The sequence below is a fragment of the Ceratotherium simum genome, chromosome 17 (assembly GCF_057802395.1).
Source record: "Ceratotherium simum simum isolate JZ-2026a chromosome 17, ASM5780239v1, whole genome shotgun sequence".
Classification (NCBI taxonomy): Eukaryota; Metazoa; Chordata; class Mammalia; order Perissodactyla; family Rhinocerotidae; genus Ceratotherium; species Ceratotherium simum.
The window spans coordinates 6,297,103-6,321,256 of NC_141916.1; the positions used below are offsets into that span (position 1 = coordinate 6,297,103).

At 41.3% G+C, this 24,154-nt stretch overlaps 1 protein-coding gene across 2 annotated transcripts in view; it reads right to left on the reverse strand.

Moving 5' to 3' along the window:
- Positions 1–2,152: 2,152 nt before the first annotated feature.
- SRGAP1 (SLIT-ROBO Rho GTPase activating protein 1) overlaps positions 2,153–24,154 on the reverse strand; it is a 232,084-nt gene continuing 210,082 nt past the window's right edge. For both annotated transcript variants that reach the window (XM_014786697.2, XM_004429363.3), the window contains exons 17-22: positions 22,974–23,198; positions 20,105–20,184; positions 12,715–12,895; positions 11,502–11,636; positions 11,023–11,362; positions 2,153–7,244 (exon numbers count right to left, since the gene is read on the reverse strand). In XM_014786697.2, the coding sequence (XP_014642183.1) occupies positions 6,867–7,244; positions 11,023–11,362; positions 11,502–11,636; positions 12,715–12,895; positions 20,105–20,184; positions 22,974–23,198 (1,339 nt within the window). In that variant the 3' untranslated portion in view covers positions 2,153–6,866. The remainder of the gene's footprint in view (positions 7,245–11,022; positions 11,363–11,501; positions 11,637–12,714; positions 12,896–20,104; positions 20,185–22,973; positions 23,199–24,154) is intronic.

Consider the following 24,154-nt stretch of genomic DNA (forward strand, 5'->3'; position numbering starts at 1 on the left):
TTGCAAATCCTAGAGCTGGAGATCTCCTGGATCACACCATAACTTCCTTCAAGATGTTAACGTTGTTGAACAATGCATGTTGTCTCAGGGCTCCTGGAGGAGCAATCTCACTCTCTCTCTCACACACACATACACACACACACACAAACACACACACACACACACACACTTTGATATTCAGCCCAGTCTCAGCTCTCCAACCACTCTTGCTGAGGACTAACCTTGATAAAATGACTTTTTCTTAATTGTAGAAGACAAGTTTTCTATCTACCATATAGAAACAGACACAAGGCTACTTTTTTTTTTTCTGGTGAGGAAGATTAGCCCTGAGCTAACATCTGGTGCCAACCCTCCTCTTTTTGCTGAAGAAGATTGGCCCTGGGCTAACATCCATGCCCTTCTTCCTCTACTTCTTTATATGTGGGATGCCTGCCACGGCATGGCTTGCTAAGTGGTGCATAGGTCTGCACCCAGGATCCGAACCTGCAAACCCCAGGCCACTGAAGCGGAGCGAATGAACTTAACCACTACACCACTGGGCCGGCCGGCCCCCAAAAGGCTACTTTTGAAGAATGATGATGAACCTCATCGTGATTATTTCCCAAAGGTATACGGACCATATTTTCCAAAATCCAAATGGGGCTATATAGCCCATGGAATGGAATTTGCCACAGTTTTTGGCTTCCAGGACCTTTTTGGCACTTTAGACCAAGCTTGGGGAATTGTCTACCTTAGAAGTCCCAACTACCCAAGGTATAAGCCTGAAAACTCCCTTTCGCTGCCTTCCTAATATCTTACAGGATACTGCATATGAACAGTGGGAGCTGACGACCAGACACACCCACGTGGGACGCTGATGCAGGAGTGAGGAATACAGGCGCACACGGAGAGGGTGCGGCAGGCTGAGGCTCTTGGCTTGGAGGGCAGTCGGGAGGGAGATGCAGAACAGTGGGGTCTTTCCTGGAACAATCCTAGAGTCTGACTTGGGCATGTGTTCCTGTCAGGGCAGCCTCTAAATCCAACTCTCTGGTCCTACAGTGGTCCCACCTGCTTTTAGGTAGGCCTTCCAGCCAATGGCTTAGTTCCAAGTCATTCCATTATGTTTTGGGAAAACATTTCCTTTAATAAGTGGGTTTTTTTTCATTCATTTGTCCACCTTTAAAGACTTCTGCATACAATACCCAAAGTGTAATCAAGAAATATTAAAATAAATATAACACCAGCATATTTATGTCATAGAATTCTATACAGCAGTGAAAAGGGAAAAACTCATATTTCCAGTACACAACAACACGGACAACTTTCACAAACTTAAATTTCAACAAAAGAAGCCAGGCACCAAATCTACATGCTGTGAGTTTGTTTAGAGAAGGTTAAATGACAGGCAAAACCAAACCATGGTATTATTCATCAGGATATTAACTCTGGAGAGGCACAAGCCTCGCTTCCAGGATGCTGAGATCATGCTGTTTCCGGATCTGGGTGATGGATGCATTAGCATGTTACTTTGTAAAAACTCTTACACTAATGGTTTATGCACTTTTCCGTACATATTTTACACTTCAATAAAGGTTTTTCCCTTGATTTATGTCATTTTTTTGCTCCACATCTCTTTCCAATGTTCAATCCAGCACATTGCTGATACAGTTTTACAAGACTATTATGTATTGCTAGTCCTCAAGACTTAGCTTTTTTTTTTAATTTGAAGAAAAAATCTCAATACATGGGGGAATTCTAAACACAATCTATACCTACAGATTGCATTTCAATTTATTCAAATGAAACCAAAGATCAGCTTGACAAGGTTTACAGTGCAGAGTCCTTCTCAGAGGACAATTTCAATCCGGAGAGTGTTTAGGACTGCACTCTCCCAGCCTCTCACTGAAGACTCTCCCAGTTCCTTTTCTTTAGACACAGGGGTCTCCAACCGATGCCTCTGAAAAACCTTGGCCTCATGGACAGGCCCTGTGTATGGGGCCTCTTTTTCAAATTCACAAACAAAAATGGAAGTGAGATAAAAACATTTTTTTAAAAAAGGTGGTTTTACATTATTTAATGCAACTCAGCTCGCTGGGGGGAAAATAGTGATTAGAAAAAGAAAGGAATGAAACCACCACAGAGAATCACACCAAATCAGAGGCAGACAAAGGCGGCCAGAACTATCTTATTTATTATAAAGATACACCATGAAGAACAGACCTGACTGTATAATGAAGCCTGGAATGGTACATGCCAAAATGTACAGTACTATACATAAAAGTGCATTGTCACAACAGATTAACAAAACATTGTTTTCTCTTCCCGAACTGTAATAGCATCCCCCTTTAATTTCACCTCGGAGACAGGGAATGTCATGGTAGGAGGCAGGACAGAGCACAGGCGGCACAGGCCGTCAGCAGCAGGTGGTGGGGGCAGGGGTAGGGAGGAGCCGGGATGGGGGGCACCGGAGAGTTGCTTCGGGGGCAGACAAGGCACAGTCACGGCTACAAGGAGACAGGCTGATGACCGACAAGGATGCAAGACAGACAATACTGAGCACCGAGGCACAGGAAGGTGGGGATGGAGAAGCAGCTGGGAGCGAGGAGGAAGCGTCAAAACACTCAGGTGGGCGTGGGGGAGGGGGAGGGGGAGCAGGTGGGCGGGCAACAGGAAAGAGCAAGGCTACAACTCCTCTAAAGTAGAAGGCACTTTCACATGTACATACTACAGATGTACATTGACACAATTAGCTAACAGTCACAAGCAGGAAGCTACCAGTACTGCAATCGATCAAACCGACAGGAAAGGACAATACTGATTTAATTACTGGGCAGGAGTTACCCTCAGGTCCATAGGTAAATAGCAGTCTCTCCTGTTACACAGCCTCTTACCATTCTTTAAACATCTATAATAACCATCACACTACACATTGAACTTGGATGAATGCTCTAAGGGGGCATTCACAAATGCACGGTTTATATATTTTCTTTTACTAAACAGCTTCTAAGATAAGCATTACGGAACCCAGTACAATTATTTAAACATACAAAATTCCCTATGTAATTTAAAGATACAGGTACCCATCTCGATTATACCACGTAGACTTTTTTTTTTTTTTTTTAAAGAGAGTATACTAGGGTAAGTGAAAGCTTGATTTCCAGTTTGTTTTGCTGATCTGCGAGAAGCTATGCCAGTCACCCTGCACCACACCTGACACCCCAGCCCAGCTGGAGGTTGGGTTTTCAGCTCAGGGGGTGGTCTGCAGTAGGGACAGTCTTCACTTCTACACTGCTCGTGGCTCGGCGCCTCTGGCGTAGATGACTCAGAGCAAGACTCAGTCTTAAGTGCATTTCCAGAATTCATGGCCTCTCACTCCTGAGGTCAGGAATAAATGAAGGTCATCCCAAATCCGAAGTCCTCTAAACCCCTCAACAGACCCAGAGGCTCTTTACCTTTGGATTTCAGAGGCTATGATGATCAGAGGAAAGTTTCTTCAGTCATTCTCAAATGCTAAGAAGACCCCTACCCGCCCTCTTCTTCTTTTCCTTAATTAAATTATAAACCCATTTTTGGGAATGGCGAAAGTACAAAGACTGCAAACTCTTAACTGATACAATTTGACCTTGGCGCTAGACATCCCTTGGTAAATGTTCATGCTCATTGCAGTAGATTAAGTGGGACCCTGCTGCAAGTTATTCTATGGATGGCTCAGGGGCACCAAAGTCAGATTATATCGTGTGAAAATGTGCAAAACTGTTGAACAACGGTGTTGACACTGAACTTGAACATGGAGCTCCACAAAGGGCCATTCGACAGGTTGAAATAATTTACAGAACACTCATCAGAAAATGTGTATTAAGTACCTTTCACTCTATCCTAACAATCCTCTCTCAACATCCCCAACTCAAACCAAACGGCCAACTTGGTAAATCTAGTGAGTTCTGTGGACGGGACATGCACATAGTCATATCAGCTGTGAATACATATGCTTGTGTAAGTGGAGTCAGGTAATCTTTGCAGAACCATTATTTACCCATCATCAAAATGTCCCCTTCCCAAACTGCACGGGTACTGATGAGATCCTAGAAACTGGGGCATAACATCTCAAGGGCTCATTTTCTTTCTTCTCTCCCCATTCCTGCACCTTCCCACCTCCCCACTGTGTACTACACCTGTGGCTATAAAGAAGGCCGTGTAACAGGTCACCCTGTTAAAAGCTGCTGAAGCTTTTAAGGAGCTTACTGGGTGTTACTTTGGATCCTTTGTGAAGTGGCCACCTTGTCTTATCCCTGGAATCTGCAGATTTTACTAAACAAATTAAAGATAGGTGAGTCCTTATTGAGTGCTTACTCACTTTGAGGTCACATCCTTCCCTGGGAATTGCAAAAAAAAACAAAAAGCCTCAGGGTGACAACAGGGGTTTAGGGAGAAAAAGTAGAGACAGGTAAAGGCAGGGAGGGATGGGAGAGTATTAGGAGCTGTTTCCTGGAAGAAGGCACAGCCTCTGAGGCTCTGAGGCTCTGGAGCAGCATGTCCTCTGCAGCGAAGGCAGCGGAGTCCTGATTTGGTGGTGGAAAGGCAAGCCTCATTCCATCACAGGTGTAAACACCAAAGAGAGGAGACACTGGGGAGGATTGCCAGGGAGCAGTCTGAAGAAATGAGCTTGCAGGAGGAAGATCTGAAAAGCTAAAGCTTGTAAAAAACCCCTCACAATTAATAAATTCAAAACACCTTTGTCCTTTTGATGCCCTCTGTTAACATCTTACTCTTCCATCAAAGATGGAAAATGGTTTTTAACAATCTTTTTATTTTAATTTCTAGAAGATTTGAAGTCCCTTCCCCCATTACTTCTAGATGTATTCTCTGCTTCTTTTTCCCCATCTAGCAACAGAGAATTAGAAACCAGAGTGGAATCTGGAAAGACCGGGGAGATTATTTATGAAAGTTTAAATTTCCAGGGGAATTTGGGAAAATAGTTTAAAAGCATTGGTGCTGTTCAAAGACTCAGTCCTGGCTGGGTTTCCATGGTGTCTAAGGTGACAAAGGGCCACTAAAGCTCAAGAGAAATGGTGAGGGGTTGGACAAGATGCTGGGCTGGGCCTCTATTTCAAAATGGGCAAAAAGGATGGTCCTGAAAATTCAGAGGTTTAGAAGTTTAGCATACCTGGGAAAAACATTCCACTATTGAATCCATTTGTGAAATTAGACTGCAGGCAAGCAACCAGCAGTGTGACTTTGAAAGGTGACAATATCTCATTAATTAATCTCTCTCTGCATTAGAATGATTGGACTGGCAAACTGAGGTAGAGATCAAAGTAATGATCTTGACTTTAGGACAGATCTTCATTCTTTCCTGCAGGATGCATTCCCCAATGGGCTGAGTCCACACTGTGTAACTCAGGTTGGCATGCAATTGGCTGCCAGTTTGAAACCAAACCTAGGAGGAAATCAATGGTGGTCCAGAGTGGTTAGTTTTGGCCACCCAATTTTCCTAAAAAAAAGTGTCTTCATCAGTAAGTTCAATGATGGAGTATTAAAATGCTCATAGATTTACAGATGATATAAGCCGCTGCTGCTAAGAGAGTGGTGATTTGTACCTTAGTAAAAACAACTGAATTCAAAGCAACCTTTTTTAGAGGGAAAATATAGCACAAATATGGGCTAAAGCAAAATTGTTTACGTCCTAGGATGTCAGAGAAAGAGGGTCCCTAAAGGAGTTCAGCTGACGATGTGAGTTACGTAGAGACCATCTGAAATAAAGAAAAGTCATGGTCCCCGGGTGCAAAATTGGGAGGAAACCATCCTGTAACCATGAGGTAATCCTCCCCGCTACGGCCAGTACCACAGCCAGTTCTGGGTTGGCTAAAAGAGACAAACGTAGAGGAGAGCTGAGGATTCAATTTAGGATCATCAGGCCTCTGTAGCATGTTTAAAGGAACCAAGGACTTGTGTGCTGCTTGCTTTCTCCATTTCCAGAGGAGAACATGGGAATTTTAGAGGAGCTAGAAGTATTTTCTAGTCAGTTATTAAACAACAGATCTCTGAAGGAGTTTGTGGAGCAGTATAACCAGAAAGTCTTTAAAATTAGACTGTTCTAGTCCTTTGTGAATGCAGGGGATGTACTTGGAAATCCTCTGGGGCCTGACCAGGCTCGTGGAAGGAGTCACATCAATAGCTTGGAGGACTGTCTCTCTCTCCTTTCCCAGGTTTGGTTCAAGCAATAACTGCAGAGGTTCTACCCCCTTCCACTGAGTCTTTAACCTGGACCCAGGGAAACGACTGTTATGAAAGAGGCAATCATCCTACTCATTTAGGTGCTGGGCTGCAAGTAACACTGGGAAGATCCCACTGTGACAATGGCAAGTCTTTAGCATGAACTGGCCCCTGCCCCACAGCATGGAATCAGAGGTGCTCACAGTCAGCTACCAAACAATGCCGTTACCGCCCTTCAGCCATGACCCCAAGTGCCACAGCCCAACACTGGTTATACTCCAAGGCCTCGAGCTCAGATTCTCAGGCCTTTGGGGCCAGACATTTCTGACTCACCTGGGCTACCCTAGACCTGAAGTACTGTACAACGTGGAGAGCAGAGTGGTGTTGCCTTCATTACAAATGGTGCAGCATTGGATTTTCAAGTAAGTCTAAGTGTTTCTATTGTCTTTAAAACGACGTATGTCCAGTTATTTAAAAAAAAAGAAAGAAATTACAAAATACAAATGCCCATGTTAATTTAGCTAGTCGCAGACATTACATTCGAGAACATAGAAAAGCCAAAAAATCTCCAGTTATAAGCACAAAACTAAGGAAAGTTATGGATTGTTGACTTTCGTCACTAATCCGTTTTCTTTTTTTAATCATCTTCCCGAACGACCTTGCTCAGCTGGTTTTCACATTGTGCAAGACTTGTCTGTCGGACCCTGGGAAGGCGGGGCAGGTCCTATGGTGGGGTTTGTTTTTGGAAGAACAGCAGGTTTTGGCCGAAGTGCTGGGGGCTTCAGCTGCACGCCCATTCGGGGCGCCACCATAGGCTTGAAAGTACTCATGGTGTCGCTGGAGGAGCTAGTGCTCCGGCGAATCTGCGGCTCCGAGCTCCTGAGGGCAACGTTGTGCAAAGGGCTGAGAGATTCGGTGGAGGTGGCTGGGGTGGGAGAGTTTTTCACTTGTTCTAAGGTATCCAGCACCACGTCGGGGGCGTGCTTAGCTGTACTCTGCCTCTCCAGCTCTCGGAGTTCATTCAAAGCAGTGTTCATCGTCTCTTCAATATCCTGTTGAAAAATAACGAGAGAGAGAGAAAGTAGACTGATAAATTCCAATGGACAGAAACCCATCCACCTCATCTCAAGGTGAACAGGTCAGCTAACGCATGAATGTTTTACCTTCATGGTCTGTGGACTGTATTAACACGATGCCTTCGCACAGTTATTTTGACTCTGAATGGTCAGGAGACCACGATGCAATGGCTCATGAAGTCATGTAGCAAACATTTGCCATTCTAAGGCACCAGGTAGCCTTCTGGTGGTTTCTACCTTACATGCTGACTTACATAGAATTCTATTTCAACTTATGGTAAAGATAGCTTACATTTAGCTACTGCAACAATTTCTCAAGAAATAAATGTGAATAGGAATGAAAAATCAGGCTTCTTTCATTCATTCAACAAATAATTTTTGAGCACCTACCATGCAATAACTCCTAACTCCTAGCAGTTCTTCAAAATTAAGTTTAAACCTCCCCACTGGATGCTCCTGTCCAGTGGCCCTCAGTGGACGTGGCACTTCCCACAGAGGGCATTTTTGTAATATGGTGTTTGTGTGTATTTTGAAATGTCACAATAACGGGGTGGTGTTACTGGCATTTGGTGGGCAGGGACCATACATACTAGATGTCTTGCAAGTGTCCCGGACAGTCACATGCAATGAGTTGTCCTACATCATGTTCAACTTTTGAATGTCTTTCAGACATTTATGTAGGTGAAAATCCTGTTTATAATAACCTGAGCCTGAAACCTAACACTTTTTTATATAGAAACACAAAATATTTTTTTCACCCTGTTAGGTTTTCTAAGAATGCAACTAAGATGTAAATTATACTTTGTTTTGATTAGAACTGTATGACCAAAAAGTTGTCCACCATTTTAGAAAAATTACATCACTCATGGGAACTCCTTTCATGGAATCTGAGTTAAGACCAATGAACTTAATATGCTTTGACATCAATGTGCATTTGTAATTGTTGTATTTATGGTAACTCTACATGTAGGTGAAAGCATTTTACTACTTCCTTTGTCTTCTAGTGTAGTCAAGCATTAGCTGAAACACATTTGTTTTAATATTTATTTCCCTTATTTTTTTCTTTATTATATTTAGAACTTTGTTTTTTCAAATTAGGTATGACATCTATCAATTTATTTCAGATGGTAAATGGGAAATTACAAAATATTTGTTTCAAAAAGGCAGAGTGTGCTCCATTGACGGATGAATGGATAAGCAAAATGTGGTATATGTATACAATGGAATATTATGCAGTCCTAAAAAAGAAGGAAATCTTGCCACATGCTACAACATGGATAAACTTGGAGGACATTACGATAAGTGAAATAATCCAGTCACAAAAAGACAAATACTGTATGATTCCATTTATATGAGGTAGTCACACTCATAGAAGCAGAAAATAGAATGGTGGTTACTAAGGGCTGGGGAGAGGAGAAATGGGGAATTGTTGTTTAATGGGTATAGAGTTTCAGTTTTGCAAGATGAAAAAGTTCTGGAGATCTGTTTCACAACAATGTGAATATACTTTACTGAACTGTACACTTAAAAATGGTTAAGATGTTATGTTTTTTACCACACACACATACACACACACACACACAAAGGTGGAGTATTGTGTGAGATAGGGTGGGTGGAGAAACACTGCTCTGGTCTGGTTGGAATGCCTCTTCTCTACATTCCCAGGGCTTCCACTCACCTGGAGCCTAACCCTTATGGCACCGCACAATGGTGACTGATCTTCACGTCCATCTCCCCCACCGAATTCTAAGCATCTTAGGCAGAGGCTGGCTATCGATCTAACTTTGCGTCTATAAAGCCTAGCATGGGACCTGGCATACAATACAGTAAGTGCTCAATAAAGGTTTGCTAATTGAATAAACCAAGACGTGATCATCACATAAGGATATTGTAGTTTTTTTAAAAAGCTCCATCAGGGATTCCATTGATTTGTTTAATACAATAATTTGCATGTTTTTTGTATGAACACCATGATGGCAGGCTTACTTGTCCTCATGGGAAAATCTGAAGAGGAGAGATGGAAAGATAAATAAAGGACACAGCTGGGAGCCATTCTGAGGATGACATCACTTTTCAAGTGATTATCTTCATATGTGATTTCCATTTGATGCTAAACATATGGATTTGTTTTTGTTTTTTACAAGTTATTTGCCCCAGAGAGAATGTGCAGAGCCTGGTTTGTCTGTTGAGTTTTTGTTTCTATGATTTACAATGAAGAGATTTCCTGGTTCTAGAAGCAAAAGGGTTAAACAGACCTTATTATGCCTTCCCACTCCCAAACTCCTAATTCCCTGTCTCTCTAACCTAAATCCTGTTTCACCCGCTTATTGTAAGCAGTGATGTTATGCATTTCTCAAATCATTAAATTCAGCTATAGTCAAATATCGCTGGTTCTAAATAGGCCTCAAAGGGCCCTGCACAGTACTTCAAACAGAGAAAACCAAAAGGTCAGAAGTCTTTCTGATTTATGCTGAGAAATTGTTGTGCACTTAAAATTGGTTTAATTTTTTTAAAAATACATTAAACTCCTCACACAATCTAATATTCTATCCAAAATTCTTTTTCGTTAGGACATTGAAAATAGCTTGGAAATTTGTCATATCAATGCAGGTTTCCTTGGGCACTTTTTATTAAAAGTAATCCATCTTTAATACTTCCCCATGTTTGTTTCATTCCTCATTCACTCTTTTTTGATTTACTTAGTTTTTAAGCTTCACGGATAGCTGGAAGATGCTTTAGACTACTCAAATGGCAAACCCTGAATCTATTCACCTCCTTTGTCCCTGGCTATATACATATTTTCTTTTTTTTTTGTGAGGAAGATCAGCTCTGAGCTAACATCTGATGCCAATCCTCCTCTTTTTTCTGAGGAAGACTGGCCCTGGGCTAACATCCGTGCCCATCTTCCTCCACTTTATATGGGATGCCGCCACAGCATGGCTTGACAAGCCGTGTGTCGGTGCGCGCCCGGGATCCGAACTGGCGAACCCCGGGCCGCCGCAGTGGAGTGAGAGCACTTAAGCACTTGCGCCACCGGGCCGGCCCCTATATACATATTTTCTGACGGCCTATACCACAAAAACAAAGAGATGGAAAAGTGGTAGAATGATGGGAAAATTTCATGAATACTGTTTTATTTTTACTTTGTCAATTTTAATTATTGGGAAAAAACAATTAGGAAAAAACAAAGCCCTTCTCTGCAGTAATTGTTGTGAAGACACGTACCTTCAGGAGCAACATAGGATGCAGACTTGCAGTTCTTCAAACAGCTAACCATGATTTCTCATATTATTTATTGACTAATCCATCATTTCCTAAGTTGCAAGTATCCTCTCTATCATCCACTAAAATTTTTCTGTTTCTGGGCTTTCCATTCTGTTCCATCAATTCATCTGTTTTACTATCTTCAGCATGCATTTAGGATCTGGTAGCACTAGTCCTTCCTCATTATTCTTCTTTTTCAGAATTTTCCTGGCTATTTAGCAATGATGTGTTTGAATGCCCTGGGTCCTACATTTCTGTCATGTCTTTGTTTAATCAATATGAATCTAACACGCTTGGGTCCCTCCAGTATCAGATGGTTCTTCAAAAGAGACCCATAGTCAGGCCTTAAATTAAAGAATGGGCTGATTTCCTTTCTGCTTTCTTTAGTTGGTTCCATACAAAAAACATGGATACAAAAATTCAATCCTGCACACTTCCTTCATCACATCCCAGGTACTTAGCAGGCACTAGTCCATTGAAAGCATCCTACCTGAGCGATTGTCTCTGGGTCCAGTGGCTTGTGGTCATTGAAGCCTGTGTATTGCCCTGATGACGTGGACCTTCTAATGGGAGGGCTGTCAATCTTCTTAAGGGAGTCATGCCGGCTGATGTTGGTCAGGCTGCCGTGGCCCGGCCGGCGCCTCCTCTCAGGACTGTCATTGTTGAGGCCACGGCTCTGGAGCAGGCCCCGGGGGTGACTGGCCAGGCTTGGGGACCCCAGGTCAACTGAGGAGTTGGAAAGAGCATTCGGGGGGTGGAGAGGGCAATGGCCATCACTGGTCCTGCCAGGACGCCTTACTGGAGGGGGTGGCTCTCCTCTCTTTCTTTGTCTAGACAGAGAGAGAGAGAGAGAGAGAAAAACAGGAGAGCTCATCACACTGGGTAATACTCAAGACTTCGAGGACTGTGGCTCCTCAAAGCTCCTGGAAAAGTGGAGGTTCAGGAGCGTGATTACCAGACTCCACCCACCTGGCTAAATAGCCATCAGGATGCCGGTCTGTTGGGGAGTTCATGTCCTTGGATGAAGACTTGTCTTCAGCGACTGGCCCACTGCTGGCCTCGCTGTCGGCTTTCTGGCTCAGGGTGTCTGAAAATGCATCATCCCTGAGACAACAAGAATCACGAGTGAGGGTCCGCTGGATGAACAGGGACCAAAAACAAGTGATGGCACTTACACATGTGCGTCTTTCTCTTATTAACATAACTTTTCTCTTTTCATTATAAAAATAATACAATTTCATTTCAGGTAAATTGGAATATTCAGATATACTGAAAAGAGCAAAGAAACAATCACCCCTAAAATGACATACCATCCAGAGACAACTACTGTTAGAATTTTAGAAAATATCCTTCCACACTTGTTTCTATGCCTGGGATACATACCTATGAGTATGTGCATATATGCGTGGTATTTATACTATAGAAACTTATATGTTACGTACTTTAGACATATATGACTGCAGGTCTGTATATACACACACATAATATTTCTTGGATCCTGAGATACATAGATTTCTAAAATTAGGCTGAATCATTTAATCACTGTATACATTTTATGTGGTATATTTCTCTTTTTCTTGGAAAGATGCTCTTAAATTGGTGCTGCATTGTGAAATATTGTATTCACAAAACAGGGATTATACTGTACATATTATTTTGTAACCTGTTTCTTTCACTTAATATATTATGACCAAATTCGCATCTCTTTAAAATTTTTGAAATTAGAGCTTTCTCATCAGCAAAATTAGAAAAGGAAGAAGAAGGCTGGAGATGACTCTTTTTAGACTTTAGGTCAGTGTCTTCCTCTTTGGGAATCTGGAATTGAAATAGTAGTCAGATACCACTGTAGAGAAGAGCACCACTGGTTTTGGAATTAGCTGTGTCACTTAGCTCTCAAAGCTCTTCTCTATATAGGGGATTTTTCTAAGGACCTGAAAGCTCCAAAAGGCATCTCTCACGAGTCCTTGCTCCAAACCTCCTGGTAGAGTTTGGAAATAAAAACTCGCTGGCCCTGAAGTACTGTGAGCAAAGACCCATGAGTGAAGAAAAGACTGTGCTCAGTTGACAAGTGTTCGCTCTGTAACCCTCCTGCTCTTTTCTCACCAGACCTAGGTCAGTTAAAGACCAACGGCTGGGGTCTTCTCTGGGGAGCACCCTGGCGGTGGGCACCGGGACTACTCACAGATCCTGCACCACTATGTACTGGTGAGGCACCAGCCCGTCAACCCCGTTGTGCCTTCCTTCCCACCAGTCCTCGGACGCGCGGTGATACAGCAGCAGGGAGGCTCCCTTCTTGAAGGACAGTTCTCTGGCAGATCGCCCCACATAGTCAAACTTGGCGATTGCTTCTATTGGCTCACATTCTGCAGAGAACACACCAGTAAACAGCGAGGGACAGGGTTGTTAGGAAGGCATGATACACTATCTGAGAGGTCTAGCTGAGGCCTTAGAAATAAACAAGGCTATTTTAATATCCAGACAGAACAGGGTAATAAACAAGTTAACAAGGCAGGAGAAAATGAGGCTGTTAAAAAACATCCAGGAAAACATTCTCTTGCTCTCATCAGCTTTTCAGGCAAAGAAAAATTGAATATTAGATATTAATTTCCACAGCCTCTTACCAGAGATATAATGACAGTTTAATAAAAAATATTTTAAACTTTGCAATATGATATATAGAATCTCTCCTTGGGTTGTAATATCCTCCACAATTGCTCCAATATCATTTTGACATTGATGGAGTGCCCTTGCAACATGTTAATACCATTTATAACACGGAAAAATCACTATCCCAGAACATGGGGAGGTTTGTGCTTTACTTGTTGATTTTAAAAAACATCAAGCTTACAAAAATCGCCACGTTTACATTATTTGAATATGTTGAATTCCTCATGCACTTTTTTGGCACCATCAAATCTTCAAACTACCACCAACAGGAAAGACAACTTTGTTTTCTCTAGTATCGGTAACAAATTTTGGATATTACCCATGAAACAAGCATACCTTAGCCTGCCCTGTATCCAAATAAAAAGACTAGATGCAAAAATTATATTTTCTAGAGATCAAAAGAGATTCAAGGGAATATGGTGAATGAAAAAAGCCAATCTCAAAAGGTTATATACTATATGATTCCATTTATATAGCCTGCTTGAAATGACCGAATAGATACGGAGAATAGATTAGTGGTTGTGAGAGGTTGGGGTGGGGGAGGCGACAGAAGGCTATAAAAGGGCAGCATGAGGGATCCCTGAGATGGAACTGTCCTTTATGTTGACTATGGTTGTGGTCACACAAATCCATACATGTGATAAAACTGGATGGAACTAAGGGAACACATGACTGAGTGCGTGTAAAACTGGTGAGATGTGGACCTGGTGGATGGATGGTGTAATGTCAATTTCCTGGTTGTGATACTATACTACAGTCATGTAAGATATTACCATTGGGGAAACTGGGAGAAGGGTACGTGGCATCTCTCGTATTATTTCTTACAATTGAATGTGAATCGACAATGATCTCTAAATAAAAATTAAAAAAAAAAAAGATATTGAACTCTGGGGCCTACAATTGGAATTTCGGCTGGATCCAATTCTGACCACAATTCTGAAAGCAAATAAGAGGACAAACTAAACAAAACTACAACAGGTTCTTTTTGTGACTCAGCTTATTGCAAAAAGCCCCTCAATTTGGGGCCGTATGATCTTTCCTTCCCTCTCTCAGCATCACTCCATCCTCATCCCTGCTATCAACAATAGATGAGTAAACTTCTCATCAATAACAAACAACTAAAAGGAGCCAAGACAGGTGGTTTATGCTTACAGAAATAGATCTACACAACAAACAATGCCTCATTTCCTAAAAACTGAGATTGTTAATATTAGTTTCCAAATGTTCTAGAATATGTGCACATATAATAGATTAAAACCTGCCTATCCATCAAATGTTTTCTCAGCAAACTGTCTTCTATTTTCCTTGGCAACAAACCTTCCCATTTAAGAGAGTTTATTTTTTCCAAAGTTTATTGCAATATCTTCAGTATCTGTTGTACTTATATGGGATTAACTGCATAAGAAGTCCTCGGATAGCCAGCTAAACTTCTTCGTCACTTGATAAATTCAAACATTCTCTGGGGCATGTAAGGCAAAAGCATAAGAATCAACAAACATATTGAAAAAGCCTAGGTTTTACCTTCTATGAAGGGCCTGGATGAATTTAAGCTATACATTTAAAATAAAGACAAAAAAAGATGCCCCATCTTTTTGCTAGTGGATAATGTTTAAGGTGGATAATATTTCATCTTGCAGAACCACAACACTATAATCTGCATGTAGTACACGTTCCAGCAAAGTAGGTGTAAAAATAATTTTAAAACAACAGTCTAAGTCGTTTAACAATTGACTATAGCTTTTAGATCATATGTTAACACTCTGGTGTTCCTCCCTAAAATTATATTTTCTTTATTAAAGCAATATAAATAGCAGCTTTATTAAGTATCTGCAAGTCTGCTTCATAGAGGAGGGAATATAACTTTATATTCAAAGAGGCTGACTCTATAGTTGGTTCTAAACTTGCAGGTAAAGAATAAATTCTGGCTGGTCTGTGATGACAGACACCAAATTTTTTACCCCAGTTCTCGTTGGGGGACACAAATAAATATGTCCATGAAGTAGGGGACATAAATAAACATATCCATGGAGGAATGAAGATATGACATTTTATTAAAAAGAACTTCATGACATGTAATTTTCAAACTTCTATGTGAATACACCCACATGTTTAAATTTCGTTTTACTGAAAGAAATGGAAAGATACCAGCCCGTAACATAATGTATGATCTACGTACTTGTCAAAGGGAATTGAGGAGAGAACCATGAATGCTCTTTAGTGCCATTCCATCATACACTGTCAGTGCTGGCCAATGGCTATTTAAGACTACTTAACAGGTACATACATATTTTATCATAATTTCATAATCATGACCTCTGTGATTATCTCTTCTTTATTATTTTTTGAAACAACTAGCAACAGGATTATCAGACTCTGCCTATTTAATTCAAATGAGGAGCGGTTACAAAAGAATGACCAAATGAATCAGAAGTAAATTTTATTGGTAATCCTACTGCACCAACTAGCAATTCTGAGCAATTTCACTATTTTGACTTGTTCTACTCCCATGAGAGTCATTTCACAGTCAAGTGTCAATCAATAAGCTATTTATACACATCTTAGTCTAGTCACTGCAGAGCAAATCGCCCGCAGGGTGGGGCGACGCACCACACCCCTTTCACAGAGAGTCACAGGGTCCTTTAACGTCCTGCAGAGACCCCGTAGAATGCAGCTGCTATCAAGAACAATACTAAGAGCATAACTGCATCATCCGCCCCCGCAGATGATGGTTTTGTTCTGTGACAGCCTCTCTTTTGGAAACAAAAGCTATTCCCTCGTGTGATACCATGACAGAGAAAAGAAAACACAATACCTGGGCGATCAAAAAGATAATCAGTGCTCTACTTAATTTAGTTACAGGACTTCAGAGGCTGGCTGTGGGCAAGCGTATCTGTCCTTTGTAAGCCATGCTTTTCTTTCCAGCAAAATCAGGTAAGCATGATCAAGATGTCACCTAAAACACAGAGCCCTCGGTGAAGCTTCTCTTCTGTAGTCAAGAGGTAAGAACAACTGACAGACGGCACGGAGGTGAGCCTGCTTTCCTGAGTTTGGGAAGAGAGATGGCTGGGGCTTTGTCTCGGCTTTTCCTGCCACTGGGGAAAGCAAGGAAACACTCAGAGAAGTCAGCAGTGCGGAAGGAATGAGCCATGTAGAGAAACGAAGAAACTCAAGACAAAAGAACAAGCGGTGGCAGAGGCGGGGCTCAGACTTGCAAAAGCAACATCGCAGCTCTCGCTTTAAAGAAGGTCTCCTCACTTAAGTTCTGAAAATGTCAATTCGTCTTACTTGTAAAAATGCAAAGAAACCTTTTTTCAGCAGAGGGTGGACACTAGACACCCTAATTACCCTCCTGCTGAAATCAACTGAAAATGCTGGATTGAAAAAACAATCTTTGTAATTGCATTAATAAGCTATCATGACAGTAAGGAATACTAAAGACCAAAAACTCAAAGAAAAGTGGAAACCCAGCGAGGTAAAGGACAACACTAAAAATGTGAGTCAGAGTTTGCCCCTTGAGGGCATTTCCCCTGCATGGTTAACTTAAGCTTTCATTTTGCACAAAAGACTAAGTCCAGAGCCTGCTCAGTGTGGAGAATCTAAGCCCCCACAATGGATCACACACACAGTGTCACAGTGAACTTTTTTTTTTTTTTTTTTTGTGAGGAAGATCAGGCTTGAGCTAACTTCCGATGCCAATCCTCCTCCTTTTTTGCCAAGGAAGACTGGCCCCGGGCTAACATCCGTCCCATCTTCCTCTACTTTATATGGGACGCCGCCACAGCATGGCTTGACAAGTGGTGCATCGGTGCGCGCCCAGGATCCGAACCTGCGAACCCCGGGCTGCCGCAGACGAGTGCATGCACTTAACTGCTACGCCCCCGGGCCAGCCCCAACAGCGAACTTCTAGTTCTAGAAATCTTCCTCTCTTCTAGCCCTCCATACTTCTTCACAGATTGTAACCACCCCCTACTCCCCAACCCTTCCAACCCCTGGACTTAAGGAAATAATCTATCTCAAACCTTGGAACCAATCATCTGTAAGAATCCCAACCACATTCCAGTCTTCAGGCAGGTTTGCCGTTTAAGTTCACACTACCTGGGTGGCCTGGAAAACCTCAAGCTAAAAATTCAACGTGGTCCCAAGCTGGTTGTGCCCCAGGCAGAAGAAAATGAAAACCCTCTCTGGAGGAATCTACCTTCAACCAAGCCTAAAGGAATTCCACAAAGTTCCAAGAACTATATAAAAAAATTACAAAACCCACTAGAAAATAAGACTCAGTGAGCAAGAGCCAATAAAAATCCAGGAAGACTTCAGATATTAGAATGATCAGACACACAATCTGAAACCATGGAAAGGATTAATATTATGAGTAAAGAGCAAGAGACTATAAAAAATGACCAAGCAGCAGATACAAAAGTGAACCAAACAGAACTAGTAGAAAAAAAATTAAAAACAAAAATTCAATGGACGGGTTTAAAGCAGATTAGTTACAGCTGGAGAGAGAATAAAAGGATCATGCATACAGCTAAAGAGGTACTAAGAGAAAAGTGACAGCTTTATATGTTCGTATTGAAAAAGTGTTGAAAAGTAATGTTAAGCATTAAATGTAAGAAGTTAGAAAAAGAAAAAATGATCTCTACAGAGAAAAGTATAAAAGTTTATTGGGAGACATTAAGTAACTAGAAATATGTTTGTGAAATGGAAGACTGAATATTATAAAAATATCAATTCTCTCCATATTAATATATATTGAATCAGTGCAACTGCAATCAAAACCCCAGGAGGTTTTTAGGTTTGTTTTAAGAACTTAAAAAAACTGAGTCTAAAATTTAAGTGCAATTGCAAAGGGACAGCAATTGTTAAGAAGAGCAAAGTCAGGGGTGTTGATTTGCCAAATATTAAGACTTATTAAAAAGTATCGAAATTAAGGCAGTGGTGTAGGAACAGATAAGTAGACCAGTGGAAAAAAACAGAGCCCAGAGACAGACTCATGCACGGAGGACACTTGATTTATAACAGAGGTGTGGAGCAGTGGAGAAAGGACAATTAATGCTGGGACAGTTGGGATAAGCGTGTATCCATATGGGGAAAAAAGGAACGAACCTCTCCCTCACACCATACCTCCCAACAAATTGCTAGTAGAATAAAGACCTATGTGTGAAAAACAAAACCTTAAAGGACTTAGAATAAGGGAGAATCATCTTTATTACTTTAGGGCACAGAAGGATTTCTTAAAGGAGACACAAAGTGAAATAAGCATGAAGGAAAAGAGTAGTAAACTCAATTACTTTAAAATTAAGATCCTCTGTTTAGCGAAAAGACGTAATATGCACATAAAAGATAAGCTACAGAGCAGGAGAAGATATTTGCAAGACATATACTCAATAAAAGACCTGATCCAGACCCAAAAAGAACTGTCATAAATAAGAAAAAAACCAAAGTCAAACCAAACCAAACTAAACCAAATAAAAAACCGAGAACCTAGTAGTAAAGTGGGCAGAAGACTTGATAGGAATTGCACAAAATGAGAAATCTAAACATATAAAAATGAGTATATCTGTATTAACCTGTATCAAATGTCTGTGATATCTATATAAAAAATGAGTACCGCTGTATTAATGTTTTCTATTTTCTGTATTCTGACATTGAGGGTCTTGTTGACCCCAGAGGGACTGCCCCTCCCAGGATTAGCCAATTACTAGAGATAGTAAACAACTTGCCTGCTTTTCAAACACAAACCAATCAATACAGAGCCCACACCCCAACCACCTCCTTTATCGGGCTCTCACCCTGCAGGCCACTATCCACCTGCCCTAATCACCAGGGCCAGGTGCCAGATATCTAGTGACGGCCCCTACGCCCCAGAGCCTGCTGAAATCATTCAAACTAGCCAACCCTAAACCTGCTCACCCTGCCTCTCCTGGTCCTTCCTGCGGAATCCACAATACAGGCTCTTGCCCAGCTGCTCCCTCTCCCTCTGCCTCCTGCCTGACCCTGGTGCTTCCCAGGGTGGCCCCCCAAGGCTCAGCATGTCCCCTCCTCTTGGGAACTCTAACAAAGTACTCTTCAATGCCAATCATATCCTGATCTGTTGGCCTTCCTTTACCCCAAATTTTCTATTAATACACTATATTTTCAAACATCTTCATCAGTAATCAGAGAAATCCAAACTAGAATCACAATAAGATACCACGACATACTGACAATGTTGGCAAAGATGACAATGTTTGATGAAATGAAGTGTGGATGAACACACACAACTGGAGGCTGACACACCGCTGGTGGGAGTGTATATCAGTACAACCATTTTCACAAACCGCAGTTCCAAGTAAAGCTGCAGAGACACGCTTACTCCTAGGTGTGTGCATCCTAGAGAAACTCCTGGACACTTGCAGCAGCCACATCTTCAAATATTCATCGCAGCACTGTTGTTAGTGGCAAAACACAGAAAACGCCTCACATATTCACCAATAATGAAATAGACAAATACAATGGGATATTACACAGCGGTAAAATAAACGATTATTAACTACATGCAATAATGTAAATAAATCTCAGGAACATAATGTTGAGTAAAACATCATGAAAAATATACACAGTGTGATTCCATTTACAGAAAATTCAAGAAAATAGAAAATGAAACAATAAGCCATTAAAAAAATACAAACATATAGTGGTTACCCTGAGGGGGTAAGGAAGGCAATGGAATCAGGGAAGTGCAAGGCATTGATGTCTTTTTTCTTAAAGTTGGTGGTGAATCCATGGGTGTTCATTGTAATATTATTCTTCATATTTTACACATATTTTATAAATATTCTTTTCTATCTACTGAATTTTTAACACAAGCACTTCTTAAAAAAGGATATAAAGACTGGTTTTATAATACCATGAGCACAAGGGCATACCGTCCTCACTGGTGTGGGGCTCTGTACCAGCGTCCTGATCCACTTCCTCCAATGTACCGTGCTCACTGTATGGGCTGTCGCTGTGGAGTGGAAGTAGAAATTCGTATGAAGCCAAAGTGGAAATAATTTAAAAAATGAACAATTGCTAATGTAAGAAAAAATGTAAGACTTTGGAATGGCAAAGGAGTTACTAGATAGGCTTTCAATGGAACGCTGGAGCCTCCAAGGTTTATCTGGTCCTGTGGGAGTGTGTGTGCCTCCTGACTAGGCTATTGTGCAGCTCTGTAACGAGAAGTTAAGTTGTAGAAAACCAACAGCATTACAAATAATTCTTATCCACAGAAACGAAAATCTGTTGAATTCAGTGGAATATGATTGATTACTGCCCCATGGATACACTAGTGTTTGCAAATTCATTTCAACATTCCTCACTGCATGTAAATTGATGGTTTCTTGACTTCTGCTTTGAATTTGTTGCAGTATCTTTTTCTTTTCTTTATTGTGAAATTTTTGTTATACATTATTGATTGGTTGTAGTATCTTTTCCATCTTTTCTTGACACATGTTCACTTTATATCTGTATAAGAGTCATAATTTTATCCTTCTTACAAAAACTATCCTTTAACACCACTACCACCTCTCCTCAAATGTATGCTGATGATGGAATGTTCTGGTCCCAAATACAAACCTGATATTACCATAGAAGCCCATTTTATTGCTGGTGTGGGTGGGACAAGGATAACTGCTGTCATATGGACTTTCTGTTTAAAATGAGCAATACCCATAGAGAACACCGTGTATGGGAGAAGGACACAATCGAGCACATGTAACTGGATGCAAGACTCTTCGTTACGGGGCTTTTACCCTGTTTGTAAAAAGTAGTGACCACAGGAAGTCCTACAATACAGCACATCAAATAACAGTGACCAGACATCCACACACCTGCCTTCAGGGCTTGCAGACACAGCCCCGGATATTTGCAAATACTAAACATGCCTTTGACACCGGCCTTGAAACAAATACAACTATGGAAATAAAATTACATATCTCAACAGGGCTGAGTTTTATTCATTCATCTCTCCAGAGCCAAATTCAGTCAATAGATTGTACATAGTAAGTGCTCAAGTTTTTTTTTGTTTTGGTGAGGAAGATTGGCCCTGAGTTAACATCTGTTGCCAATCTTCCTCTTTGCTTGAGGAAGATTGTCCCTGAGCTAACATCTGTGCCCATCTTCCTCTATTTTGTATGTGGGAAGCTGCCATAGCATAGCGTGATAAGCGGTGTGTAGGTCTGTGTCAGGATCCAAACCTGCGAACCCTGGGCCACTGAAGCAGAGCGCACGAACTTAACCACTACGCCACCGGGCGAGCCCCTCGAGTACGTATTTTTGAATTTAATTTCATGTGTAAAATGGTTGGATGTACTACAGAACTGGAATCTACCAGGTTTTCTTGTAATTTAGAAGGCAGAACATCTGGAAATAGTCGAGTTTCAGTACTCTCACGGCATATGATCCTACTGTGGTTGAGGACCACACTGTGGTCTAAGTACAACATACACGTACTTTCAGTGAGTTACGATCTTTCAGCTACTTATTCCACTTCTACTCAAACCCCAGTGAGGAAACGGGAAACAAAGCGTTCCGAGGAGAGTCCAGAATGAAGGACTTAGACAAGTTTATTTCCAGCTGCTCAGGCCAGTTTCCGAGGTAGGTTGCAAAGGCAGCTGTGGAGTGGGGAGACTCACACGGGCTTTGGCATCACAGACCTGGGCTGCCTCCAGGTACTGCTAGTCATTGGACAGGCTTCTCAGCCTCTCTTGACTTAGGCGGTAGAGTGGTCACGAGGAATAAAGAGAGCATACACACTGAGTAGCTGGTACTAGTAGGGGCTCAAGGAATCGAAGCTACTTTTTTTTGTGAGGAAGATTGGCCCTGAGCTAACATCTGCCAATCCTCCTCTTTTTTTGCTGAAGAAGACTGGCCCTGGGCTGACATCCGTGCCCATCTTCCTCCACTTTATATGGGACGCCGCCACAGCATGGCTTGACAAGCGGTGACTCGGTGCACGCCCGGGATCGGAACCGGCGCACCCCGGGCCGCCACAGCAGAGTGCGCGTGCTTAACCGCTTGCGCCACCGGGCCGCCCCGAAAGCTACTTTTATTGTACTTGATTTCTCAGAAGCTGGAGCTCATATATTAAATAGTGAACATGAACATTTTAGGGTTCCCTACCTTTGCGATTATTCAATTGATTATGTCGCTTCCATTTTTATACTTCATTGGGAGGTCACTACACTGCCATATTAAAAAATTTTTATCCTAACAATATATTAATATAATAAATTTGCTCAAAATGACCTTTCGTACTATAATTGGTTAGAGTAATATTTATTAGTAAGAATGAAAATGAAAAAAAGTAAGAATGAAAACATTTATTTGACAGAGCTCTCTTAAAATGAGAATTTTGAAATACTTTATATAGATAAGCAAAACTATCTATTTCAGGCTGAAAATGAAATCTGTCAGTTCAATCAGTTTTCTTTTCTTGATGTAACAGTAAAAATTAATACAGCCCTATATAACATCAAAACCTTTATTCCCTACAAAAGCCATAATAGGGTAGATATATCTAAAAGAGAAGTGATCTTAGAGAAAAGGGAGGGATGAATATAAGTTTCCAGAAGAAGAAGCCAGTGTTGTCGAGAGTCTTAGTGTTCCAACTTATCTCAAGTGCTCCTGCTGCTTCTTCCTTTTCCTTTTTAATTGGAAGCATTGGTGGCTTATGGTCAATTCTTTTTCCTAATGAAGCTGATATCTATACTTCCATAATTTTTCCAGAGGGAGAAGAACTAAAATTCTTGGACTTACCAGTAGTCATCTCCAGCCATACATTTCTCATAAACAGGGCCGTCCAGCTCTTTAGCATCTGGGAAAATAGTCTCATGGTGGATGATGATGGTTTTGACAATTTCATTCACATGAGCCTGGCAAGACACCTGATCCTGTATTTCTGGGACGGGCATCAATGTTGGGCCAAAGCAAATGGCCAGGTTATAAGGGTCCATCATGTTCTCATCACTGTACTGTGAAAGACTACGGAAGGAAGCAAGAAAGGAGTTATAAAAGAACAAGGGGGAAAAAGGAAAATCAATGTTTAATGAGATATTTCATAGTCTGAAAACAGCGATCTAAAACATTTGGTTTTTATTATTAGAATAAAATGATATTCCACCTTACTTTAAGTTGGCTCAGCAAACTCTAAAGAAAGTAAAGTGACTTATAACCTTTCAACTAGGTAGAAACTGAAAGGGGAATGCAAGTCCTATTTGCTTAGTTAAGTGGCATTTTTTCAAAGGGAGTTTCACAAGGGAGTTTAAGATAATCTCTACTACAATGGAGACCAGGATCCAGTACATGAGTTTCATTTGGAAACACAGTCAGGCTCTAAATGCTGCTCCAGTAAATCTGGAAAGGGCAGTAGCCATCTCCATAAAGCCTTATGGATATCTTTAAAATTGTCCTCCCATCTCAGATTCCAGTTTCCTCCTATAAATTGTGAGGAAGGCCTAGAAGAAAACAAAACACTTTTCCTTTGTAACCACTGAAAGAAAGCAAACAACTCCAGGCTTGATAACTTGCTTTTGGGTAAGACTACCAACACCAGGTGACAACCAGTGTTACAAACGAGAAGGGGAAAAGAATCCTCAATTCTCTCATTCCATTTAAAGCTGGCAAACATTTGGGGAGAATTCGGTAGTCTAGTGCTAATTTCTAAATTCAATCCAATGGATTTTTGTGAGATATTTTCCACAGGTGGCTCAAAATCAGCCAGCTCTTGATTGCTATGCCTCTAACACGGGCAAGGCACTGTTCCGGGGGAATCTAGAGATGTTATCTTTCAGTGTCTAAAATGTCAGTCTTGAAAGGAAATTTAAAATCCAGGGAAGCAGATGACAAATGGAAGGAGAAAAAAAGAGACTCAACTACCTTTGTGAGAGGGTGACAGACACAAAGAAACTGAGATACGATGTGATATGATACTTGACTCT